Source organism: Sorex fumeus, unplaced genomic scaffold, assembly GCF_029834395.1.
Source record: "Sorex fumeus unplaced genomic scaffold, SorFum_2.1 ptg000034l, whole genome shotgun sequence".
Lineage (NCBI taxonomy): Eukaryota > Metazoa > Chordata > Mammalia > Eulipotyphla > Soricidae > Sorex > Sorex fumeus.
This window is the reverse complement of record NW_026606091.1, coordinates 5,676,344-5,704,322: the sequence shown is the minus strand read 5'-3', so window position 1 is coordinate 5,704,322 and position 27,979 is coordinate 5,676,344. Positions and strand designations below refer to the sequence as shown.

Genomic DNA, 27,979 nt, shown 5'->3' with positions numbered 1-27,979 from the left:
GGTTCTTGATTGCCTTCCAGCATTCAACAGTTTTACATTCCATTGCCAATAACAAACCAAAATTTAGTACTTCAGAGAAAAAGTTTTTATCACTATGTATGACCAAAAAGACTAAGGGTCTTTGAGAATTACATTAAATGAGGCTAATTCTCAATGTTTAAACTTTCCTTTATTATTTTCTTTACTGTTCTTATAAATGATTTTGAAGGTCAGGCAGGATATTTTGGAGTTTTACCTATCTTTTTCCTCAGGAATTCCCTTTGAGGGAAGGGGGTGCTTCCAAGCGGCACTCTAGAAGTTTAGAGGACCCCCTCCCAGAAAGTCTCAACTAACCTGGCCAGCAAGGGCCTCCAAAGCACTACGAATTAGATGGTCCAACACTATGGTGCTGGGTATATTCAGGGTCACACCTAATACTGCTTGGGGACCATATGTTGCCAGAGATCAAAATGGGGTCCCCAACATGCAAGGCAAGTGTGTGAACCCCTAACTTTCTCTCCAGTCCCAAGACATCTCTTTTTAAATACCTTCCTTCAAATAAGTAGCAAACAGTGGTAGAAAATTTAGAAAATAAATACTCCTGCTTAAGTCTTCTGTCACTGGAAGAATATAAGAATTAAAATACAATAGGTTCCCACTCGCCCGCTCCTCTCTGGAAAGAAAGATGGCGGCCGCACGGGAGCCTTGTGGACAGCAGGTTTGAGCCGGGGGTGGGGGCGGCACGGGCCTCATGGGAAGGGGGGCGTTCTGGGCCGTCCTTCACGCCCGACCTAGGTCACCAGCTGCCCCCCACGAGCGGCTCTCCGGCACAGCCACGGCCCCGGAAGCACAAGGACTTAGCACAGAACGCCACCCGCTTGGAGCAGAAAAGCAAATGGACTATGTGTTAATCCGCGCCAGCATGCCTGCCCAGAGGGGAAAGGGTGTTGACCCACTTGCCCAATCCTCTCTGGAAAGAAAGATGGCGGCCGCACGGGAGCCTTGTGGACAGCAGGTTTGAGCCGGGGGTGGGGGGCGGCAGGGGCCTCATGGGAAGGGAGGCGTAATGGGCCGTCCTTCACACCCGACCAAGGTCACCAGCTGCCCCCCACGAGCGGCTCTCCGGCACGGCCACGACTCCAGAGCACAGAAACCAATCTCTTAACTATCTAACTTTTAATAGAAATACTTCCAGGGTTAATAAGTAAAATAGCAGAAATCCAAAACCATTTTATTCTTAAACCCAGCTGTAGAAAGCAAATCATTTCACAACGCTGTTCCAGCATATCTGATTGGGGGGGGGGGGGGGGTCGTAAACTCTAAATAATAATTGTGCATCTTCTATCAAAACAATGTATCTAGTCAAAGTAGACAGAGTATTAACTAGAACTCATCTGCCTCACAGGAATTGGGAGGGGTGGGAGGTGGGGTTCTATTGGGGTTTGCGGTTAAAAATAAGTATTGGTAAAGGGAAATGTGTTTGATACTTACATGACTGAGACCTAAACCCGAAAGCTCTGTAACTTTTCCCACAGTGATTCAATAAAGAAATAAATTATTTAAAAAAAAATACAATAGGTTTTGGGCCTCACAGGATGGGGGTGGAGCAGGTCCTGTCCTCCCCACCCCAACGAGACCTCAAGTCATCGCCCACAAACGGCCTTTCTGACTCCTAATCAAGCTGCTTAACAGCCATGATCCCAGAGACTCAGGAGCAAATCTTGGAACCCAGCAGGTTTTGGCAGAAATTCCTCCAGATTTAAGTGTTAAAATTTCGTGATTTCAAAATCATGCGGCCACTACTGCAGCCATGCGACATCATATATTATTCATAGCCAGCAATAGAAAACAAATTGTATACTGTTGCCTTTTCAGCAGATCTGAGTGTTGGGGTAAAATCTCAAATAATAATGGTGGGTCTGGTGTCAAAATATTGAATGTGATCAAAGTAGAGAGAGACTAATATGGAAATCGTCTGCCCCACAGATAGGGAGAGGGTGTGGGATGGGGGTATACTGGGGTTGTTGGGGGTGGAGAATGGGCACTGGTGAAGGTACGGGTGTTTCACTGTATGACTGAGACTTAGACCTGAAAGCTTTGTAACTGCTCTCATGGTGATTCAATAAATAAAATTATAAAAATGAAAAAAAAAGTAAGGTGGAGTTCATGCACGATTCAATCAGCTAATCAGTGGCTGAATAAATAGCAGTACTCCTACATAAAAAATAAATAAATAAATAAATAAAATAGGTATTGCTTATGGACCTTTTTGTTACAACATATTTTACTTTTTAAAGCTAAATTAAATCTCAACAGATCTAGATATAGCAGATAATCTATGTCTTACTTTTCAAAATTTTTCACCACAGTGGAAACAAGAAAACAAGGAGCCATAGAGAGAAAGTCCAGCAGTTAAGGTTCTTGCCTTGCATGTGGTTACCCGGAGTTCAATCTCCAGCACTACATATTTGCTACAAGCCCTCCCAGGAGTATCCTTGAGCACAAAGCACAAAATTAGTAACACTCAAGGTACCCTGTTTAAAAAAATCTCAAATTTTCAGATTTTTCCGTATGCCTCTCAACCCTTTTTCTCATCCTCTTTCAATTTTATGCATTTTCAGAGTCAGAAACATACTTTGTTATCTACCTGAGCTATACTTGACTATAATCTTTCTTTGAGTTATATATATCATCATATTTTCGTGTCCTTGTAAATTCCTCAAAAGTGAAAAATATGGGGCTGGAATGATAGTACAGCGGGTAGGGCGTTTGCCTTGCACACGGCAAACCCGGGTTCAATTCCCAGCATCCCATATAGTCCCCTGAGAACCACCAGGAGTAATTCTTGAGTGCATGAGCCAGGAGTAACCCCTGTGCATTCCCAGGTGTGACCCAAAAAGAAAAAAAAAGTGAAAAATATATCTCTATTACTTTCAGTACACATGTGCACACAATATATAATAAAGATTTTAGAGTCGAGCTGGAGTGATAGCACAGTGGGTAGGGGATTTGCCTTGCAAGCGGCCAACCCAGCCGACCCAAGTTCGGTTCCTCCACCCCTCTCAGAGAGCCCAGCAGGCTACCAAGAGTATCTCGCCCCCACGGCAAAGCCTGGCAAGCTACCCATGATGTATTCAATATGCCAAACACAGTAACAACAAAGTCTCACAGTGGAGATGTTACTGGGCCCGCTCGAGCAAATCAATGAACAACAGGAGGACAGTGCTACAATGCTACAAAGATCTAAATATAAACTCCTAAATATTTACTCTTTGAAGAAACGGTCAAATTACTAACATCTGATTATTATTTCCTTAATCTTTAAAAAACAAAATTACATTGCCAACATCAAAGGTTTCATGAAAATAAAATGAGATATCGAAAATATCTATTAAAGAGCCAGATACAATAAGCACCTAATCAATAGTGCTTGCCATGCAAACTCTGACCCACCGCAGCCACAGTTCTGAGGAGGGGTGGGACCCAATTCTACTTGTCAGTGTCCAGTTCCCTGTCTTTTCTACATGCCAATTAGGAAGAAGAAAACTCACTTTTTGAAATAAGGATAAATAATTCCTAGTTACTTTTTTTCCAAGTCCACAGTTACTCAGTTTTGGACACTTTGTTTTCTTTTGCTTTTATTCCAGGTGCCACACCCAGCAGTGCTAGAGGTGCTTAGGGCTTACTCCTGGTGCTATGCTCAGTAATCACTTCTAGCAGGACCCCTAGGACCATAAGGATGATTGAACCCTGGTCCACCGTGTGCAAGGCAAGCATCTGGCCCACTGTGCAATCTCTCTGGCTCCCATCTGACCTATTTTTAAATAAGGATAAAATAATGTCACAAAGAAAAATAGTTTTAATGGTAAAAATAGCATTCTGGAAACCTAAGGCTTTGACCAATATTATCATTCAACTTCTGTAATTCCCTCTATATCCATGATAGCCCTCTTTTCAATATTATACATAAGTGTACACAAATTTGTTATTCCCCAATAAAAAGAAATATACTAGGGGCCCTTGTAGTACAGTGGGTTAGGTGGTTTCATTGTATGAGACAGAGCCAGTTCAATCCCCAGCATTCCATATGGAATCCCCAGCATTCTCTGAGCCCCTCCAGAGTTATCCCTGAACACAGAACCAGGAGTAATTTCTGAGCACCATTGGCTACGGCTCAAAACTTATAAACAAAAAAAGGGAAAGAAGTATACTTAAAAGACAGGAACTGCAACTTTATCATTACTTCAAAAATGTATCTTCTTTTAAAGAGTTTATATATAAATCTACAGAAAATTTAAAAAATTAAGATATATTCAAACTACATATTTCTGAGCTTTTAATATCCTTGAGCATTACTTCAACAACACTATTCACATACAATTTTCTTAGTTATATTTTCTAATCTCTTTTTCCTCCTGCCTTCCAAATTAGAGTCCTTTCCACACTTGCTGTCTCCTTGTTTCTTATCTTCAATATCGCTAATCTACTCCTTACATACTATTTCCTCACATTTGTTTAATCCAAATGAAATAAAAAATTGAAATCATAATCTTTCTTGCATTTCCCCAAACTGTTGTCTACCTTATTTCCTTGTTGTTAGAAATCTATTCAATTTGCAAAGTTAAAATTATTTTATATTTTTCTATATTCCTATATGCTTTATATTTACTGTTATAAAATCCTATTTTAGAAGACTTCTAAGAAAGGTTCTCAGGCTTTTTTTTTTAATAAGCTATAAAATTAAGACAAATCCATTTCTCTCAAGCTGGCCTAAAAGAGAAGAGATCCAGTATTAATAGCTCAAGCATAATAAGAAGATACAGATACAGAGAAGCTTCTTCAGTTACAACAAACTAGAAGTCGCAGAAGGTCCCTGCTGGGGACTGGAGACCACCAGGTACCCAATTCTTATCTCACCTTCATAGTTGAAGCAACTGAACCATCACTTGTGAAGCTTTGGTTGATCAGGGGTACTGATGGGGCCGCTTCTGCCTCTTCTGCCCCGACCAGGATCATGCTAAGAGAAATCAGTCAGGAGGACAGCAAGAGAGACAGAATGATCTCTCTCCTGTGTGAAATATAAAGAAACATAGTAGGGGAATAACAAATCCCCAGAGGCAACAGAAAATTAGAAATGGTCTTTCATAAGAATCTTACTATGGGGGCTGGAGCGATAGCACAGCAGGTAGGGCATTTGCCTTGCACGTGGCTGACCGGGGTTCATTTCCCAGCACCCCATATGGTCCCCCAAGCACCGCCAGGAGTGATTCCTGAGTGCATGAGCCAGGAGTAACCCCTGTGCAATGCCAGGTGTGACCCAAAAAGAAAAAAAAAAAGAGAATCTTACCTGAGGAAAAATGGGGGAGGGTGGGAAATAGGATGGGGGGAAGGGAACATGGGACAACCGTGGAGAGAAGCTGACACTCTGGTAGAGGTAAAGTACTGGAATGATTTACACAAGAAACCCTACCATAAGTATTGCAATAGTACCATTAAGGTCTGTAAACTACCATACCTAAAATAAAAATAGGCAAAATTAAAAAATAAAATTGAAAAATATTCACAAAGAATCATTAAACACCCCAAAGAGACAAAGCCATTAAAGTCAAATCAGAATCCATAAAACTCTCTGTCGGTCCTCCCGTTGTTCAACGATTTGCTCGAGCAGGCCCAGTAACGCCTCCACTTTGAGAAGTTGTTACTGTGTTTGGCATATTGAATACTCTCAGTAGCTTGCTGGGCTCATCGAGAGGGGTGGAGGAATCGAACCCGGCTCAGCCAGGCTGGCCACGAGCAAGGCAAATGCCCTACGACTGTGCTATCACTCCAGCCCCACTCATCCATAAAACACAGAGAAGAAAATAGTGTCAGAACACTAGAAGACTCAGAGATGTTTTTAATTATATTACTCCATTGGCAAAGACAACAGAAACAAAAATAAACAAACAAAACTACATCACATTAAAGTTTCTCAATGGCAAAAGAAACATGAGATAAAACTAAAAGACATTCAACTAAATAGAAGAAAATATTTGCATCCAATACATGAGATAAAATATTTGCATTCAACACATTAGATGCTATGGCCATACCAGACTGACCACACCCAATCTTGTCAACACATACATAATGTCCAAGAAATATAAAGCAGTTACAAAGACTAAACAACAACAACAAAATCCAATAATTCTATTTAAAAAAATGGAGTGCTCAAGAACAGATGACTGATTAAAGAAACTTTAGTACATTTACACAATGGAGTACTATGTAGCTGTTAGAAAAGATGAAGTCATGAAATTTACGTACAAGTGGTACTACATGGAAAGCATCATGTTAAGCGAAATGAGTCAGAAAGAGTGGGATAGACACAGAAAGATTCCATTCATCTGGGGAACATAAAGCAACAAAATGGGAGAATAACACCCAGGATTGGCTGAGATTAGTACCAGGAATTTTGCTCCATGACTTGGAGGCCAGCCACATGTGCTAGGGGTAAAGGAAGCTCAAACAGAGAAGAGAATACCAAATAAAGGGTGTTGTGAGGATTCTCCCAGGGTTTGAGAAGCATGCTGAAAGTAGACGGTAGACCAAACATGATTGCCGCTCAATGCCTCTCCTGCAAAACACAGGACCCAAAAGAAGAGAGAGAGAACAAAGGGGAATGCCCTGCCACAGAGGCAGAGTGGGATGGGGGAGATGGGGGGTGGGAGAGATGCTGGGACCCGTGGTGGTGGAGGATGGGCGCTGGTGGAGGGATGGGTACTTGATCACTGTATAACTGAAACCCAAGCACAAAAATTTGTAAGTCTACAACTGTACCTCATGGTGTTTCACTAATAAAAAAAAAAACTGGAAATGTCAAAAAATAAATAAATAAAATCATAAATGTTTTTTTAAAATGGAGGGAGAAAATTAACAGACATTTCTCTCATAGTATGACTTCTTCAGATGGACGGCTAATAGGACATAAAAAGTGATCAACACTTACTAGGAAAATCCAAATCAATATGATAATGAGATATAATCTCACCAGTGAGAATGACACATTTTAAAAAAACCGAAACAATCTGTTGGCAAGGATGTGTTGAACAAGGAACTCTTACCCATTGGTGATGGGAATATGTCTGGTTCAACCCCTATGGAAAACAGTAGGAGATTTCTTAGAAAAGCAAGAATAGAGCTGCCATACTAGCCAGCAATTATTTTTCTTGGTTTCTACACTCAGGACACAAAATCATTCATTCTAAAGGACATAGCCAAACTATTATTTATTGTACCACTTACTACAATAGCTAGGATATGGACTCAACCCAAGTGTTAATTCCCAAGTGAATGGATAGAGAAGGTGTAGTATACATACACTGGGGGGTTGAGGGGGTGGAGAGGTAACTACAAAGACTCCATAAGTACAGCAAGAACACTAGAAAGCCAACAAGGAAAACACTTAGAAACTCACCAAGCTCAATAAGATCAATGAGCAAAACAACATCTCGGAAGGCATAAACAACAATAACATCCTCAGGCAGTATCTTTCGTAACACTATGATGAGAATGTTTAATGAGTTTAAAGAAATGATAGCACAGGTAGCCAACAAAGCTAAGAGCTGAAAAAAATTATGAGCTGATTTGGAAAAAAAACTACTAGTCAGAAATGAAAGAAATGAAAACGTAGTGATATAAAAGTCAATAGAAGCTCTGAACAGAAATAATAGGCGCTGAGCAGAAGATTGAGGGGCTACAAGATAAGAAATAAACCACTAGGAAATAGCAGGTGTAAAATAGTCTGAAAAGAAATGAACAGCTTCCAGAAAACCATGGGATGAGTTCAAGAAGAACAACATAAGAACTATTGGAGTCCCTGAAGAACAGGAAGTCAAATGTGATGATAAAACAATAGCACTGTAGCACTATTATCCCGTTGTTCATCGATTTACTCAAGCAGGCACCAATAACGTCTTCATTGTGAGACTTGTTGTTATTGTTATTGACATATCAAATACGCCATGGGGAGCTTGCCAGGTTCTGCTGTGCAGGCAGGACACTCTCGGTAGCTTGCCGGGCTCTCCGAGAGAGATGAAGGAATCGAACCCGGGTTGGCCACGTGCAAAGCAAATGCCCTGCTGGCTATACGTGGCTCCAGCCCCTATTTTTTTTTCCTTTTTCTTTTTTTTTAATTGAATCACTGGGCTGTTTAGACTATTGTAAGGAATGTTTAGACTAGTGTATAAGCAAAAATTAGTATAAATTAAGAACCATAACTCTAAATTGACTATTCACTACTGTCACTGTCACTGTCCTCCCATTGTTCATCAATTTGCTCGTGCGAGCCCAGTAACGTCTCCATTGTGAGACTTCTTGTTACTGTGTTTGGCATATTGAATACGTCATGGGTAGCTTGCCAGGCTTTGCCGTGCAGGCGAGATACTCTCTGTAGCCTGCCGGGCTCTCTAAGAGAGGCAGAGGAATTGAAACCCGGTCGGTCAGGTCAGCCATGCGCAAGGCAAACACCCTACTGCTGTGCTATTGCTCCAATCCTATTCACTACAGACAAAATTTTTAAAAGTATTTCTAAATTATATATAAGAACCTGTATTAGACCAAAAAAAATTATATCACAAAGTTTAACCATTTAATAAGAAAGGTATTTGCTACATATTTCCTGTTGTTTGGTCTCACAAAAATGAGTATAATGAATCTTTTACCTTCTAACTTGACTCTTTTCTTGTAAATTATTTTTTAATAATCTGAGAACTGTGTTTCTTTGGGTGTGTGGGATTAGTGATACTGAGAGGTACTTGGGAAACCATGAAATACTGGGGATCACAAACTACAACTCCTGCATGAAAAGCATGTAGTCCATCCAGTTCTTTAAACCATCTCCCTGGCTACCTATTTTCTTCATTCTTTTTTTTCTCTGACCTTGAAATATAATTGACTACCTTATTAGTCTCAATGGTATAAGTCATTAGGAAGATAAAAAATATATGGGATTAAAGTAAAAATGATAAGACTTTTAAATTAAGTAATGGCGTTAAGTAATCCTACTTTATGAAAATGAGATATATGAGAGATGTTAATTATTATCATAATCAGGATTTATCAACAAAAATGTTTAAATATTTTAAAATAGATTTTGAGATTCTTTAAAACTTTATAGATAATATAAGGCTAGCCAATACTATGTAAATAAATTAACTCGCTATAATACAGTGAATATCTTCAAAGTATAGCAAATAATTGTAGTGACACAAGGTTAAAACATCTTTAATGTTTTAACTTTAACAGTAAATAAGGCAGCAAAAACATAAACTGTGGTCCTTCACAACTATTACAACTTCAAATATTTTTGCAAATACTCCATTTGAAATTTTAATCCTCTTCCTTCCCATCTATAACTTAAGTATAATCAAGTTTTTTATATTGGACAGAATTTTTTTATAAAGTACAGAGTTAACAAGAGCAGAAAAAGTCAAAGCAGCTTCAAGAAAGTAAGGAATGATACTGGGAGCTGGGCAGAGACATAAATCTTTGAGACCCTGTCAGGCTGCTACAGTTTAATAGGATCAAGGACAAGACAGAAAATAATTATGAAATGGGGCATATCGGTAAGACTTAAATCAGACTGAGACAAAGGAAGTACGTGGGAAACATGATATAAATAGTTATCCTCCTAACCCATTCTCATAACCAATGTCTAACTCTTATCATGGTCAGGATTACGAATCTGTAACAATTCAAAGAACTTAAGGTTCTGTAATACAATTTCAGAAACTCTCAAGTATCTTTAAATCAAAATGTTAAAAACCAAAAAAAAAAAATCACTCTGGGCAAGAACTGAATGCTGAAAGCAGGTAAAGAGACAAACATGATAACCTTTCAGTACCTGTATTGCAAACCATAATGCCAGAGAGAGAGAGAGAGAGAGAGAGAGAGAGAGAGAGAGAAGTGTCTGCCAAAGAGGTGGTTGTGGGTAGAAGGGGGATGGTGGTGGCAGGAGAGAAACTGAGGACACTGATGGTGGGAAATGTACACTGATAAAGGAATGGGTGTTGGAATACTGTGTGACTGAAATCCCATCATGAACAACTTTGTAAGTGTGCATTTCACAGTGATTCAATTTAAAAAACTTTTTAAAAAAGATTGAGAAGGAAAAATTGTTAACAACAATGAAAATATTGAGAATTTTTTAAATAAAATTCAATATACAACACATAGTCAAGTATTGTACTTTATATACAGTAAAGGTTCAAATACTTGTTTAATTAGACCATCAGAATCTGTTTTAAGGACCTATAAATTGGGAGGTGATTTTTAACTTTACAGAAATATTCTTTGCTGTACTGAATAGTCCTGCATATATGTGTCTTTAAATTTTCTGTAATAATTAACACATCTTAGAGTGTTCCAGATGTTCTAAGAATTTAATTTGATAGCGTTACCTAGATAAAACAAAAAGAAAGGGAAAACTATAGCTGTAGATTTATTCTTATCCTAAATTATTTGATCTTATTAATCTTATTATGAAGAAAGCAAAATAAAATCTCTTCTCATAAAAACAATGTGATTTCAAGAAATTATTGGTTTTTGATTTTCAGTTCCTGTAACAATTTTATTGTGGGGGGCAGGAGGGCAGCTGGTAATGTGGCCAGTTCCTGTAACATTTCCACTGGGGGGTGGGGGGGAGGTGATGTGGCTCACCTGGTACAGTACATGTCGGACATGAGAGCCCTCAGTTTGATCACTGGTGCTGAAGATTCCCCAAGTAATGAAGGGAGAGGTCCTAGCAGCCCTTTAAAGCAATGCAGTCACTGGCCCTAAATCTCCTGCCCAAGTACTATCACTGGGTGTGTCCACATGCACACATACAACTAGCAAAAAGAGAGAGACACAGAGAGAGATGATTATTATCCTTTAATTTCTAAGAAATAGAACTTATATTTTAAAGTAAAATAATAATATAATATGAAGCTTACATTAAAATCTACATCAACAAAAATCAATACCATAAAATCTACATCAACAAAAGCAAAGAGAATGGAAAACAAGAAATAAAGGGAGCGAAAAGATTCTTTCACTATACATAAAGTAGCATTACTTAAAGATAAACTGTGACTAGTGAAATCATTAACAATATATCATGATGAAGAAAATAAATTTTAAAAATGAAAATTAAAAAGTATATATATGTATACATATATCATATATACATATGTGTGTATATATATGTATATATATATATATATAATGACTGGTGAAATAAGCAAAGTTTGAACTCTTGGCCAACCCCTAAAAATTTTAAAAGAAAATATATAGTCAATAACACAGATTTAAGTTCTAAAAAATATAATAATTCAGGAGAGCTAGATAAATATTTTAGGCAACATATGCAATATCATCTCTATAGCAATGACTAAACTCTACTGTTTTAATATGAAAGCAGCCATCAATAGTATAAAATAAGAGCTTGTGACATTCCTTCAAATTTTGTATCCAGATGGTGCTAGTTTTGGCCCATGTGTTATAAGTGTACAATTAGCTTACCCCTAATAGCTAGGGAAAAAAAAGAAAAAACCTAAACTGAATTCAATGATGTGAATACAAATATAAAAACTATATTACTGTTCTACTAGGAAGAGCTAATCTGAAATGATACTGGATCACTAACAAGGAGGCCACAATGGGGCTTCTTAAAACTTTTTTCCACTCTCAATCCTTTTCAATCAACAAATTTTTACGTGAACCCTCCAGATATATAGGTACATTAAATAAGTAAACAAACCGAATATGAACTGGTACCCAAACATAAAGATGTTTATTTAAAACAAATTTTGTATGGAGAGCCCGGCAAGCTACCGAGAGTATTCGATATGCCAGACACAGTAACAACAAAGTCTCCAATGGAGACATTACTGGGCCCGCTCGAGCAAATCGACGATCAACGGGAGGGCCTTTACCTTTACCTTTACCTTTACCTTTGTATGATAGTTTAGGTAACATTGTTATAATAGTGTGATGGTTATGGTACTGATGTACAGAGACACTGCACCAAAGTGACCAAGAACACCCACCACTGTCCCTACGTCACCGTTAGTCTGCATCTACATTCCCCAATCCAACCCCCAGCTACCTGGTAATCTGAGAAAAACGAATTTTTTCTTATTGAATCACCGTGAGATATATTTACAAGCTTTCATGTTTGAGTTACAATCATACAATGATCAAACACCTATCCCTCCACCAGTGCACATTCCCCACCCCACCACCAATCTCCCCAATCTCCCATCCTCCCCCTGCCTCCATGGCAGACAATTTCCCCCATACTCTCTCTCTACTTTGGGGCATTATGGTTTGCAATACAGATACTGAGAGGTTATCATGTTGGTCCTTTATCTATTTTCAGCACACATATCCCATCCTGACCAGTCCCTCCACCCATCATTTTCTTAGTGATCCCTTCTCTATTACAGCTGCCTTCTCCCTCACTCATGAGGCAGGCTTCCAACTATGGAGCAATCTTCCTGGCCCTTGTGTCTACTGTCTTTCAGCGTCAGCCTCATGTTATGTTATTTTATACTCCACAAATGAGTGCAGTCCTTTTATGTCTGTCCCTCTCTAACTCATTTCACTTAGCATGATACCCTCCATGTTTACCCACTTATAAGCAAATTTCATGACTTCATCTCTCCTAACAGCTGCAAGTATTCCACTGTGTAGAAGAACCAAAGTTTCTTTAACTAGTCATCTGGAAAAACAAAATTTTATTAAAGTAGTATGACCCCCTTTGGATTTGCAAGCCACAGTTTAAGAATCTTGGGTAATTCAGAGCAGGGTACAGAAGAATACAAGGAAAATTTGGAGGATTCAGGAAATATTCTATATCAGGACTATGAAAGTAGTTGCACATATGTGTGTATACATTTCAAAATGCACTGTTTCATATATATCTAAAATGTAAATATATTTTTATAAATGACATCTCAATAAAAGTAATTTTTAAATTGTTGATGACATTATAAAAAGTTTCAGCCTCAATGTAACATAGTACAAGAACCTCAAAAACTTAAAAATAGAACTAATATATGATCTAGCAATTCCACTCCTTAGTATCTATGCCAACATAAAACACTAATTTGAAAAGACATATACAGACCTATATTCATTGCAGCATTATTTACAATAGCTAAGATCTGCAAACAAACCAAGTACCCATGGTAGATAAATGTATAACGCTTCTTCCATATGAACATGTATACACATGCATAGACAATAGAATATTATTATAAAAAATTTGAAATCTTGTTATTTTGCTAACATGGATAGAATTTAATCCCTGAAACTACATATTCCCGCAACGCAGCCAGAAGTGAGCCCTGAGTGAATCTCCTAAGTACCGCACTGAGTGCTATCAACCCCTTTCCTAAAGACAGAGATGCCTACTATTTCCATTCTAAACACTGTATCCTAATCACTGCAGTAAGATAGGGTTGTGGTGACTGAATGGAATCACTGAAATTTCAAAAGGAAATATAAAATTGTTTGTTAAATATAATAATATAATAATACACTTAGAACACCCTAGAAAATAAATTATTAGATTTGCTAAGAGAGTTTAGTCACGGTCCTCCCATTGTTCATCGATTTGCTCGAGCGGGTCCAGTAATGTCTCCATTGTGAGATTTGTTATTACTGTGTTTGGCATATGGAATAAGTCACGGGTAGCTTGCCAGGCTTTGCTGTTCAGGCAAGATACTCTTGGTAACTTGCCAGGCTCTCCAAGAGGGGCAGAGGAATCGAACTCCGGTCGGCCATGTTGGCTACATGCAAGGCAAACGCCCTACCCTCTGTGCTATCACTCCAGCCCATGACTAAATATAAGATCAGGATATCTAATCATATGCCAATTAATTGGTTGATCTTAATGTGTGAGGACTGAGGACTTAGTCTAAAGGAATAATGTAAGAAAGCTTTCTTCCAGACAATATTGTATATTAGCTTCTTCTAAGACAAGAGTGACCCAGGATGAACCCATTCAAGTTCTTGGGTAATTCCTTAATGTAAGAATCTTAAATTCAAGGCTCTATTAGTGAAAATCAAAGCTCAGTCTCACACACCTAGCAGTACTTTTTGATATTTCCCTCCAGAATAGGCCCAGAATCTGTTCATGATACGACCTTTGATTTTCACTCAATGAGTTGGTGGTGGGGCTGGAGTGATAGCACAACAGGTAGGGTGTTTGCCTTGCATGCAGCCAACATGGTCGACCCGAGTTTGATACCTCCACCCCTCTCGGAGAGCCCGGCAAGCTGCCAAGAGTATCTCGCCTGCATGGCAGAGCCTGGCAAGCTACCCATGGCATATTCAATATGCCAAACACCGTAACAAGTGTCACAATGGAGACATTACTGGGCCCACTCGAGCAAATCGATGAACAATGGGAGGACAGTGACAGTGAGTTGGTGGTGATTTCTGTTGTATTTTTATCCTTAAAAATTTGGGGTCTCAAGAGATAGTACAGCAAGTAGGGTGCTTGCCTTGCATGGGGCCTGCCCGGGTTTGATCACCAGCATCCTATATGGTCCTCTGAGCACCATCAGGAGTACTCATTCCTAAACACAAAGCCAGGAGTAACCCCTGAGCATCACCAGGTGTGGCCCAAAATCCAAGGGGAAAATATTTCCTTATTCTTTATTTCAAACTTGTAATGCATTGTGTGTCTTATCTAAAATCAAGATGGACTAAAGGGAAGGCTGTTCTGAGTCCAATGTATGATGTATAGAACTATCACATACAGCAAAATGATTTTTAAAAATGCCAAACTTTTAACAGTGGTTGTTTTCAGATGATATCATGAATAACTCATTTTCTCTTCTATATTTTCCATGTTTTACTCATATTATTTTTTCTTTATAAGAAGAAGTAGGGCTGACTCAATGCCTCTTTGGCTGATCACAGCGCCCAGGAGGAGAGAGAGAACAGGGGGGAATGCCCTGCCACAGTGGCAGGGGGGGATGGGGGGATGGGAGGATGGGGGGGAGGGATATTATCCTGGTGGTGGAAAATGGGCACTGGTGGAGGGATGGGTATTTGATCGTGGTATGACCGAGATCCAAGCACAAAAATTTGTAAATCTACAACTGTACCTCATGGTGTTTCACTAATAAAAAAGAAAAAAAAAAAAAAGAAGAAGTAGGGCTGGAGCGATAGCACAGTGGTAGGGCGTTTGCCTTGCATGCAGCCAACATGGCCGACCCAAGTTCGATTCCTCCGCCCCTCTCGGAGAGCCCAGCAAGCTACCGAGAGCCTGGCAAGCTATCCATGATGTATTCGATATGCCAAACACAGTAACAACAAAAGTCTCCAATGGAGATGTTACTGGGCCCGCTCGAGCAAATCGATGAACAACGGGAGGACAGTGACAGTGACAGAAAAAGTAGTAATATATTTCATTTTTTTAAGTGATATCTGGAGCTCAGGGCTTTCTCCTGGCTCTGATCTCTAGGATCACTCCTGGCATGACTCAAGGGACCATAGAGGGTGCCAGAGATCAAACCTGGGTCAGTCACTTGCAAGGCAAACATTCCATCCACTGTACTATCTCACCAAGCCCAAATTTTTTAAAGAAGTTACATAAAGAGCATATAAAAACAACCTGTTTAAGTATTACTGAAAAACCACAAAAGAATATTAAATATATACTTGTCTTTCAAATAGTATCTTAAATAATTCTCAAAAATTATGTAACTCAAGTATCATTATCCCTATTTTTGCAGAAGAGGAATCTGAGGCCCAGAAAGGTTAAGTAATTTGCTCATGAGAGAACTAGTATTTAAATTTGGGAATACTTGTTCCAAGGCCAGGGCTTTTTCAACTGAACCATGTTGCCTCCCACAAGAGAGCATTTTCACACTACCACCTGCTAGTTCTAATTAAGAGATAGTAATTAAACAATTCTCCACTCCTGACAACAATATTTAAGCCACTGGCATTTTAAAGGAATTAATATGAACAGCTTTTTTATCTACTGGCAGATACTATATCTACACAAACTACACACTATTATAGAATTAAAAGACAGTTATATGCTTTTACAAATCATGGTTTTAATTACATTATATACAAATAGACATAAGGCATAAAAATGTGAATATTCTTATAAAAACTGGTTGAAAAGTTATCAAAGACACATAAAGTATAAATAACATTGCTCAAACTGGCAGAAATATCTTAAATAACATCCAGGTTGGGCAAAAAATACAATTCTCATATATTTTAAGAAAAAAAGTACTTAATGGTTTAAAAAAGAAAGTTACAATAGGTCAATTAATTATATTTACACTTTAAAAATGTATGTGGCTTTTACCTAGTAATTCCTGAAAAAAAATTATCATAAATACATTAGAAAGCTTTAGCTGTAGGATTATTCCTCTTAAAATTTCCTTTAGTATCAAGAGAGGATAAAGTAAAAACTGAAATTAACTTAAGTCTATAGCAATAAGAAATTAAGTGAATGAGTTTTATCAAGTAATTAGCACAACAAACACTACTATGTTTATTATACAAGGTGCTTTTGAAAAGTAACTTTAATAAGTACATTTGGTGTACAATTTTATTTTTATCTATATACACTAAGATGGATATCTCTGGTTGCAAGTATAAAATTTAAATTATACATCAATTTTAACAGTAGATATATTTGGTGATATGACCAGATTATTTTAACTTCATTTACGTATTCTAATTTTTTTCATATTACTATTTATCACAAGCTAAAAAGAAAGTGGGCTGAGGAAAGATTACAGGGGCCAGGAGCCACGTTTGCATCATCAGGAACCTAATTCAAGTTCTGGAACCCCATAGTTCCTGAAACCACCTGCAGGCTCCCCAGGCCCTGAAGGTCCCAACACTGCAGGTACTGAGCAGTTTCGCATTGAACTGCCTGACCCAATTTGCCAAGGAGTGGCCCCAGGGTTGCCTGAGCACTATTTGAGAGCCCCACACCTCCAAAAAGGGAAAAAACAAAACAACTAATATCATAATGTTTCTATCATATTAGTTGGTCAATTAAAAATGTTTATAACTGGTAGTGACTCAAGTTATAAAGTAGCATATATGTATGGACGCATTTATGTAGGAAAATAAATATCTACTGAGTTGAACTGTACAAAATTCCCAGCATTTTTTGTATCTGAAAAAATAGTCACTTTAAATACTTAGTACATACAATGGGGAAAATATAATCCAAAACAGTATTAAGAGATGGTTTTAATCTTTTGCAATGTTCTTTAAACTTATCGGTTTTTATTTTTCACTTTAATATTTATTTTCTAATTAAAAATAATGAATTCCATTTATAATACCTATGTACAGGCCAGAAGAAATGAGAAAATCAACTGAACTCTAGATTTCATCTGAAAACAAAGGAAATTGGGCCAGAGAAATAACTAAGGGAGAAAGGTGCAACCAAAGCCAGTTCAATTCCTAGCACTTCATACAGTCCTCTAAGCACCACCAGGAGTGATAAGCCCAGAGCCAGGAGTAAATCCTTAAGACGATGGGTGCGAATCTCCCCCATACCCCATTTTCACGGGGGTAGTTTAAAAATGAAGATAATTCAAGTAGAGACTATAGTACAGAATTCTGTTTTTAAAGAGATGGGGACATTTCTTCGAGATTTGCAAATGCCTGCCATCATGAGAAGAAATTAATGTACTATGGAGATAGATTTGTATTTGTATATGTAAACTTATGCAGTAACTTATACTTCCTTACATATTCTTTACAAAGTTTCGACATTAAGTTCCAGAGCACATATTGGATCACTCCCCACCCCGCCCCCACCCTTCACTCCCCAGCTAAGCCAATGTGGCCGGCTGGCGTCTATATTAAAATTCTTATTTAAAATGTAGTGTTTTTAAATATACATTACTGTATGGACACATAAATATGGCTATGATTTGTTATAAGTGGAATCTAAATAAAGGTTTGTCTACTTAGTTGATCCAGTTTTTTTTTAGAAAAAAAAACCATGTGATAATTAGTACAGTGTTTGTGAAATCTGACTTTGTGGGTCAATCATTAATTGCTACATAAGTTATGTAACATCTTTGTATCTGAATTTTCTAATATACAAAAAGAGAATAAATTCCACAATGTTTTATGAGGATTATCCAACTTTTTAGAATTTACCTAGCATAGCATCCAACAAACAGTAGCATGGTAGCACTGTCCTCCCATTATTCATCGATTTGCTCGAGCGGGCCCAGTAATGTCTCCATCGTGAGACTTGCTGTTACTGTTTTTGGCATATTAATTACGCCGTGGGCAGCTTGCCAGGCTTTGCCGTGCGGGCGAGATACTCTCGGTAGCTTGGTGGGCTCTCCGAGAAGGGTGGACGAATTGAACCCAGGTCGATCGGACCAGCCGTGTGCAAGGCAAATACCCTACCTGCTGTGCTAAATTCTAAATTTTATTTTACCATTTCATACACAAACACAAAGATATATGTGTGTGTTGTGTGTACGTATATACATATACATATATATAACTGGAGATAGTAAAGCAGTTAAGATGTGTGCCGTGTAACCAGCTAGCCTACATCACCCTGGCATCACCACATTGTCCCCCAAGACCACCAGGAATGATGTCTGAGCACAATAAGCCCTGAGCACTGCTGGGTGTACACCCTCCCCAAGTGTAAGTCAAAAAACAGACTCAGTGTGGTTAGAGAGATAGTATAGCTGGTAGGGCACTTGCCTTGCATGCGGCCAACACTACTAGTTTAATCCCCAACACCCAATACAGTCCACCAAGCCTGATAGGAGTGATCCCTAAATGCAGAGGCAGGAGTAAACCCTGAACACCACCAGTTATGGACCAAAAACAAACAAACAAAAAAGACAAGACTCAGAATAAATATGTAATATTTATATAATAAATTATATATATCTGAGTTGCTTAATGTATAAAGTATAACTCCCGATATGTTAGGTTATATCATTTTTTTAATTCTCTTGAGCACTTCCTGGAGTAATTCCTAAGCACAGAGCTGAGAAAAAGCCCTGAACACCACCAAGTGTGTCCCTCCCCCCAAACAAAACGAAACAAAAGAATCACAGAGGCCAGACCTAAACTCTTTCAAACCAAAAGATGAAAACAATTTTAACATCCACAGGGTGTGTTTGCATACATTTTCATGTACAGTCAGATACACACACACACACACACACACACACACACACACACACACAAACTAAAGATAGGAAGAAACAAGGTGAAAGAAATTTTAAAAATTAGTACTAGAAAATGTTTCACTTATTTTTCAACTATCAAGTAAAGTCTACTTTTACATTTTAAATACATGTGAAATTATGCTCGGAATTCACGACTCAGAAATATGTTATTCCATTCATATAACTTTTTATAAAACAAAATCTCATGTTTTGGATCTATTTCCAATTCAGGGTCTAGTCCCTCAGAGATCCAAATGTAAATGAAGAACAGGTTATGCAAAGGACGTGTTTCTACCTTTACAGCTTCTCCAAGAGTTTGGTTTTTGTCAGCTTCCTCCCTGGAATGTAATTCAAGTCTGTAATTTAACTCCTGTAGTTGTTGTGCTTGTTCATTCAACAGCAATTGTGCTTGCTGTTCCCGAAGTAATGCATTATTCAGCTCTTCACATGCACTTTCAAACTTCTCATGGGTGATCAATTTCTGGAAAAAAAAAAATTCAGTTAAAAAACTAACTGCCCTTTATTCATTTAATCTTCAGAACTGTATTCCTGCACAAAGACTATATAAACACGTTGCATAAATGTCTGATATATGACAAAAATACAATATGTTTAAATATGTTTATTCAAATTCTTTAAGGGAAGAAATAAAAATGTTATGATTCTAGGTATGTATAATATATAAATTATTCAAGTCAAATGTAAATACTTTTATCTCTGAGTTTTCTGACAAATGACACAAAAACAGAAATGTACTTATAGTTTCATTAGAAACCAAGAAGTGCAAGTATACCAGTTCACATAGAATAAAACACTCTTTCACAACTTCTAAGACTGAAGATAAATTTATTACACAGGTCTTTCTGTATTATAATAAAAAAGCACTCTTTTCATTTTGGCACCAACTTCTCTTGCTATCTCCCTCACAAAGCAACTGTCATTTGCTATTACTTGCCTTTTCAAAAATATATACAATGCAATCCTCAATACTAATGAAAATTTTAGAAGCAGCACCCTAACAAAAAGTAGCCCAGCCTTGCAGCCATACGACTGCAAGTTCGATGCCCAGCACCACCCCACATCACAGAGTGTTAAAGCAGTGGCTCTGGCTCTGCCACTGGGACCCTCAAGTCATGGCAGACTGTGAGATCTCCAATGCACAAAAAATGTGTTAGTATCACATTCAAGAGTGTAATCCCGGGCTGGAGCAATAGCACAGCGGGTAGGGTGTTTGCCTTGCACGCAGCCATCCCGGGTTCGATTCCCAGCCTCCCATATGGTCCCCTGAGCACCACCAGGGGTGATTCCTGGTGCAGAGTCAGGAGTAACCCCTGTGCATTGCAGGTGTGACCCAAAAAGCAAAAAAAAAAAAAACCAGAGTTTAATCCCTAGTGAGCACTACAGCCAAGTGTACAACCTTGGTACAAGCATCACAATGAAGTGTGCAATCCCTGGTGAGCAATTCCATACACCCACACGATAACAACTGTATTCATTTATCTTAAGTGAAATAATGTAAGACAGGAAAACATTTATGTCACTTAAAACTGTGTATTACACAGCAGGAGGGCGTTTGCCTTACACGCAGCCGGCCGGCAGAGCAGGGTTGGATTCCTTCGCCCCTCTTAGAGAGCCCAGCAAGCTACGGAGAGTATCTGGCCCACACAGCAAAGCCTGGCAAGCTCCCCGTGACGTATTCGATATGCCAAACACAGTAACAAGTCTCATGATGGAGACGTTACTGGGCCCACTCGAGTAAATTGATGAACAACGGGAGGACAGTGACAGTGACAGTGACAACTGTGTATAAGGACAAGCAATACACATACGCCCAAAGAAAAATGTGAAGAACTCAAATCACAGTTCAACAGTGATTGGTTTCGAAGTTAGAGCAATTTGAATTTTCTTCATTTCCTTATTTGTATTTTTATTTATGAATACCACATATTGAAAACTAAAAAAAAAAAGTTAAAGTCGTTCATAAATTTTCCTTCTCTGGAAAAAACTTTATAAGTTAGGAAAAGTGTGTATCATTAGATACTAAATTACAAGTAATAATTTTCTTGTCATTTAGAATCTTCAATCAGAAGGCTAATTCACAATTATTCAACAGCTATTTGAAATAATAGGTAAAAGGTAAAGGCCCTCCCGTTGATCATCGATTTGCTCGAGCGGGCCCAGTAACGTCTCCATTGGAGACTTTGTTGTTACTGTGTCTGGCATATCCAATACTCTCGGTAGCTTGCCGGGCTCTCCGAGAGGGGCGGAGGAATCGAACTCGGGTCGGCCATCTTGGCCGCTTGTAAGGCGAACGCCCTACCCGCTGTGCTATCGCTCCAGCCATTGAAATAATAAAAACAATTTTAATAATAATGGAATTTGTTTTATAGAACTAATAACTAAATTACTGTCTGGTACTTTATATCCACAGATACTAAAACTGAAAATTCCAAGTTAACTATTTAACATTTTAAATTAAGTTAAACTTACAAAACAACTTCTTTTCTGAAGAAGGAAGTAGTTAAAGTACTAGACTTAAGAAACACACTCAAGACCAGGTAAACAACAGGGTTGGAGTACTTCTCTTGCATGTGTGGGTGTAATGAGTGGGCACTGGGTGTAATCCCCAGGACCATTTTTCAAAACGACAAAAACTAGTTTTATATTAATATTTATATTAGCTATCATCTGTTACATGACAGTTTTTAAGCTAATCTTTCAATCCAATATTCATATATTTACATTAAGAACAATAATGTAATAACCCAAGAATATTTAAGGATAATAATGAAATAACATAGGAATAAATAGAAAATAAGAATAGCTTATATTATTATATGCTATATATTTACACATTTGATCTTTATCTAGTGCTGTTTTGTATAAATAAGGACTTTTGGGTAGGGTGTTTGCCTTGTACGCTGCTGACCCAGGTTCGATTCCTCCGTCCCTCTCGGAGAGCCCGGCAAACTACCGAGAGTATCCCGCCAGCACGGAAGAGCCTGGCAAGCTATCCGTGTCTTATTCAATATGCCAAAACATTAACAACGAGTCTCACAATGGAGACATTACTGGTGCCTGCTCGAGCAAATCGATAAACAACAGGAGGACACTGCTACAGTGCTACATAAATACATATAAATCCTTTGTAGAAGTTAAATTGTAAAAATTTTAGAAGAACAATTTTATTTAATATTAAATTTACTCTGCCACTCAATGCCTCTCTTGCAGACCACAGATGCCAAAAGGAGAGAGAGAGAGAACAAAAGGGAATGCCCTGACACAGAGGCAAGGTGGGATGGGGGGGATGGGGGGTGGGAGGGATACTGGGACCCGTAGTGGTGGGAAATGGGCACTGGTGGAGGGATGGGTACTTGATCGTTGTATAACTGAAACCCAAACACAAAAATTTGTAAATCTATAACTGTACCTCATGGTGTTTCACTAATAAAAAAAAAAAAGCAAATTACCAGTCCTTAATATATATATATATATATATATTAAATTTACTTAAAATATTCAACAGGGGTCAAGAAATAGTTCAAGTGGTAAAATATAAGGCTTGCCTGTGCAAGGCCCTGGATTTAATCCTGAGCCCCATGGACCTCTTGCCTAGTATCTTTGGTGTTGACCCAGACCTCAACTCAGCTACATACTTAAAACACATATAAATATACACCTGTTCAATATAAAAAGAAAAAAGAAAATTTTATCCAATTTCAAATACAAGGTAAGTAAAAGTAAAGGCTCTCCCGTTGATCATCCCATTGATCATTTGCTCGAGCGGGCCCAGTAACGTCTCCATTGGAGACTTTGTTGTTACTGTGTCTGGCATATCGAATACTCTCGGTAGCTTGCCGGGCTCTCCGAGAGGGGCGGAGGAATCAAACTAGGGTCGGCCATGTTGGCTGCGTGCAAGCAAACGCCCTACCGCTGTGCCCGAGCACAGGCAGAGCCTGGCAAGCTCCCCGTGACGTATTCGATATGCCAGACGTATTATTAAACACAAGGTAAGTTTCATTTTAGTTTTCATTATATATTTTGGGGTTTATCCACTTTCACAGTAGATAAAAGGCTATCCTAACTGCTCCCTAATCTTTTTTTCACAGTTTCAGTCACATTTGAATCAAGTTTTGAGTTTCAGTGACACAAGATCAGTCTTCCTTTAACTGGTATAACTTTCTTTTAAGAAAGACTTAACTGGCATTTAACTCTTTGTAACTTTAAGGTTTACAAGCTGCTCAATGATATATTTATACAAGTCACAATATGACTGCCACCACAACCTTAGTTAGTATCTCCATCATGTCACATAAGTTATTTCTGTTTTTTTAAAACCTAGGGAAAAAAATTTTTTTTTAATTAGTGAGACACCATGAGGTACAGTTGTAGACTTACAAATTTTTGTGCTTGGGTTTCAATTATACAGTGATCAAATACCCATCCCTCACCTGTGCCCATTTCCCACCACCACGGATCCCAGTATCCCTCCCCCCCCTCATCCCCTCCCCCCATCCCACTCTGCCTCTGTGGCAGGGCATTCCCTTTTGTTCTGTCTCTCCTATTGAGTCTTGTGGTTTGCAAAAGAGGCACTGAGTGGCAATCATGTTTGGTCTATAGTCTACTTTCAGCATGCTTCTCCCATCCTGGGAGGATCCTCCCAACACCTTTATTTGGTGTTCCCTTCTCTATCTGAGCTCCCTTTTCCCCTAGCATGTGTGGCTGGCCTCCAAGCCATGGAGCAAAATTCCTGGTACTAATCTCGGTCATTCTTGGGTGTTAGTCTCCTATGTAGCTGTTAGAAAAGACAAAGTCATAAAATTTACGTACAAGTGGTACTACATAGAAAGTATCATGTTAAGCGAAATGACTCAGAAAAAGAGGGATAGACAATAGAAAGATTGCATTCATCTGGGTAACATAAAGTAATCATTTCTATTTTGCAGTGAGATCATCGTGTAAATTCTTGCATCATAGCAACTTTGAAGTATGTAATGTTAGGACATTCTTTTTCTCTTTTTAAATTTTTCTCAATTGAATCAGTGAGCTACACAGTTACAAAGTTGTTCATGACTGGATTTCAGTCATATAAAACTGGGTTTCAGTCAAATGCCCAACATGTTAGGGCATTTTCAGTGTAGTATTCTGAAGTAAAAGAAATCCTTTGAATGGGACTTGGTTAGGAAGAAAAACAAATATAATAGAAATCTAAGAAAAACAAATAAATATATGTAATCAGAGAAGACTTCACGAAAGTCATAGTTTTGCAAAAACTCATAAATACTTACAGAATGCTTAAATTCATTTAATTGCATTTGAAGCCCTTGAGCTTTTTCAAGTTCCTTTTTCATTTCATTCGCATTTCTTTTGAATTCTGTGACCTCTAAGCGCAATGAGCGACGCTCCACTTCTGCAGCATGTAGTCTTTGTGTAAATCCAAGTATTTGCTTCTGCAAAGATGCTGTACTTTTCTGTTGTGAAATAAGAACTTCGCAATTACTAATTACAAATTTACTAATAAAGCAATATCAATCCTTATTTTATCAATCAGCATATAACGTAGGTCATACCAACTGTTACTAAAACATAGAGATAAAGTTCTATGGACAATGTTTTTATTTAATTGTGAATAGACAAAAAAATCACCTAAATGGCTAAAAAATAAGATTAACATCTGCTTTTGTCTCAGACAATTCTGGAGCTGCGTATACAAACAAATTTAGAACTTATATCTGGACTTCTATATCCTGATTGGTTTTTGTTTGGGGGCCATGCTCTGTGGGGCTCAGGATTTACTCTTAGCTCTGAGCTCAGGGATCATTCCTAGCAGTGCTCAAGGGAGCATATGGGAATCAAAACCAGGTCAGTCCTATACAAGGCAAGTGTCCTTCTACTTGCTATACTATCTCACTGCCACATGCATCTTGATATTTTAAATATTTGTAGGGTCGACAGAGGAGATAACGGGAATAAAGTGTTTGTCTAGAACACAGCACTCTCTTCAACCCTTAGCAACACATATAGGTTCCTGAGCACTAATAGGGGTTACTCCTGAGCACAGAGCCATAACAGCCTCTGAGCACCTCTGGGTATTTCTCCAAAAACATTATTAAATTAACACATTTTTAAACCACTTATTTGAGTACCTTTTATTTATTTCACTAAAAGATGACAGAAATCCAGATACATTTCTGCACATCTAATTTAAATTTCAAGCAAATCTATTCAGAATTAAACTTAAAAGTCCTAAAGTCACTATTTCATAAAACTGCATACATACCAAAAGGGGCATATGCCCAGATAGGCCATATTTCAATGCCATTGTGTTTACTTTATGAAGTCCACGGGCCAGCCGCTGAACCAGGGAATCCTTTTCTACATATGTAATACTTCTACTACTCTGCAGAGGTAGGCTCTCCATTGCCAAACTTATTTTATCCATGAGTTTTGCAAAAGAATTCTTTGCTGCACCTATGAGTAAATGTCCACTAATTCTGGAATTTGGATCTTCAAATAAAAAAAGAGAGAAAAATCATGAATTTTCTTACTCATTTCATAATACTGCCAATCACAACACAGTGAAAAATGTCTTTTAATTATATAATTCCCAATGACTCAAAAAGTCTCTCTTTTCTTTTTAATTTTTATTAGTGAAACACCATGAGGTACAGGTGTAGACTTACAAATTTTTGTGCTTGGGTTTCAACTATACAATGACTGAGTACCCACCCCTCCACCAGTGCCCATTTTCCACCACCACTGATCCAAGTACCCCTCCCACCCCCCATCCCCCCATACCACCCTGCCTCTGTGGCAGGGCATTCCCTTTTGTTCTCTCTCTCCTTTTGGGTGCTGTGGTTTGCAAAAGAGGCATTGAGTGGAAATCATGTTCAGTCTATAGTCTACTCTCAGTACGCATCTCCCATCCTGGGAGGATCCTCCCAACACCCTTTATTTGGTGCTCCCTTCTCTATCTGAGCTGCCTTTCTAAAAGTCTCTTGACGTTAATCTTTACCTGAAAACAATGCATAAATTACTCAGCACTAAGCAATATATATATAAATTGGATGCATTAATGGTGCCCGCTCGAGGAAATCAATGAACGGGAGGACAGTGCTACAGTGCTACAGGATTTCATTTACAAAGAACAACAGATGTTAAAATTTTACCATCACTCTTTGATTAAAAAAACCTAACAAATTCATTTTCTAGTTACAACTACCATGACTTGTTACCTTAATGTCATACTATTTATATTGTCAGACAAGAACACATAATTTGCCTATTCCAAGGCAATTAAAATTTTACAACAACAATTACTTATTTCCCCACAGGATTTCAGTAATCATCCCTCTCATATAATGGACTTAAGGTCCCAGCATATCCAACATGGCCTGCTTACTGCTGGATTCATCAGGTCTGTAATTAATAATTGTGTTTAATGTTGATAAATAAAATTGTCAGTGCTCTTTCTACTAATTAGTATTCAAGATAATGGTTAATAGGTTTATTTATGCCTTAATAAAAGTCGTGTAATTTAGTTTTCCCTCTGCTAGGCAGGTCTTAATCTGTCATTACTTGTCTTATAATATCCGTGTAAATGACAAACATGAAGAGATCATTTATATTCAATATTCAGTAGTATACTATTCTAAATGTATTTACTATTGGAGTTAACTTTTATTTTTATATCAGAAGTCAAAAAAGAATATTTGGCCAGGGCAGAGCAATAGCACAGAAGGAAAGGTGCTTGCCTTGTACATGGCAGACCCCTGTTCAATCCCCATCATCGTATATGATCCCCTGAGCACTGCCAGGAGTAATTGTGGAGTGCAGAGCCAAGAGTAAGCCCTGAGCATTACCAGGTGCACCATCCCTCCACCAAAAAAAAATTGGTCAGTATTATCCAAGTGAAAAATGCTTTATAATTCTAAAATATACATAATTCAATGCTCATGAATAACACTGAGGTTATAAGTCAGCAATTTTCTCTGTCATAAAGAATTTCCTGAGAGAGAGCCTGTGTTCAAAAATGAATCTTGGGGCTGGAGCGATAGCACAACGGGTTGGGAATTTGCCTTGCACACGGTTGACCCAGGTTCGATTCTCAGCATCCCATATGGTCCCCTGAGCACCACCAGGAGTGATTCCTGAGCGCAGAGCCAGGAGTAACCCCTGAGCATCGCCAGGTGTGATCCAAAAAGGAAAAAAAAAAATCTTATTTTATTTCATACATTCCCCCCCAAAAAAAGGTAATTGTTTTAATTTATGAAGCTGTCAAAATTTTAAAACCATACTACTTCAAAATTATACATTACACTGATATACTATTAATTTAACAAAACCATAATGTTCTTCATGTAGAATTTATTTCTGCCAGTTACTGATGCATTGATGTCTACTAATAAGGTAATATAATTTTAATTCTATATTTTTCTCATAAACACATTCTGAGACTCCATGGACAAAAGGCATTAAAGAATAATTACATCCTCCAGAATGGCAATGGAGAAGATTATCCATGACTTCTACTCAAATCTCTTCGATAGCCATGTCCACTTGCCGACATACCAAATTCCACAGGATGGATATGTCGTTCCCAACGTTCTCCCTTCCAAAATCCGACACACCATTTCGTCAGTAAAGAAACAAACAGCACCCGGCCCAGACAAGGTCAGACCTGAACACCTGAAGAACCTGCCGTCAGTACTCATCAATACACTGGCTCGGCTCTTCACTCGCTACCTGTCTGAATGCAAGGTTCCGTCCCA

General features: G+C 38.2%; 1 protein-coding gene across 1 annotated transcript in view; it reads right to left on the bottom strand.

Moving 5' to 3' along the window:
• The window catches only part of CCDC171 (coiled-coil domain containing 171), a 339,207-nt gene that overhangs the window by 158,736 nt on the left and 152,492 nt on the right, over positions 1-27,979 (bottom strand). Inside the window, exons 17-19 of the mRNA XM_056117342.1 lie at positions 25,489-25,715; positions 24,497-24,679; positions 19,504-19,689 (exon numbers count right to left, since the gene is read on the bottom strand). Coding sequence (XP_055973317.1) covers positions 19,504-19,689; positions 24,497-24,679; positions 25,489-25,715 — 596 coding nt within the window. The remainder of the gene's footprint in view (positions 1-19,503; positions 19,690-24,496; positions 24,680-25,488; positions 25,716-27,979) is intronic.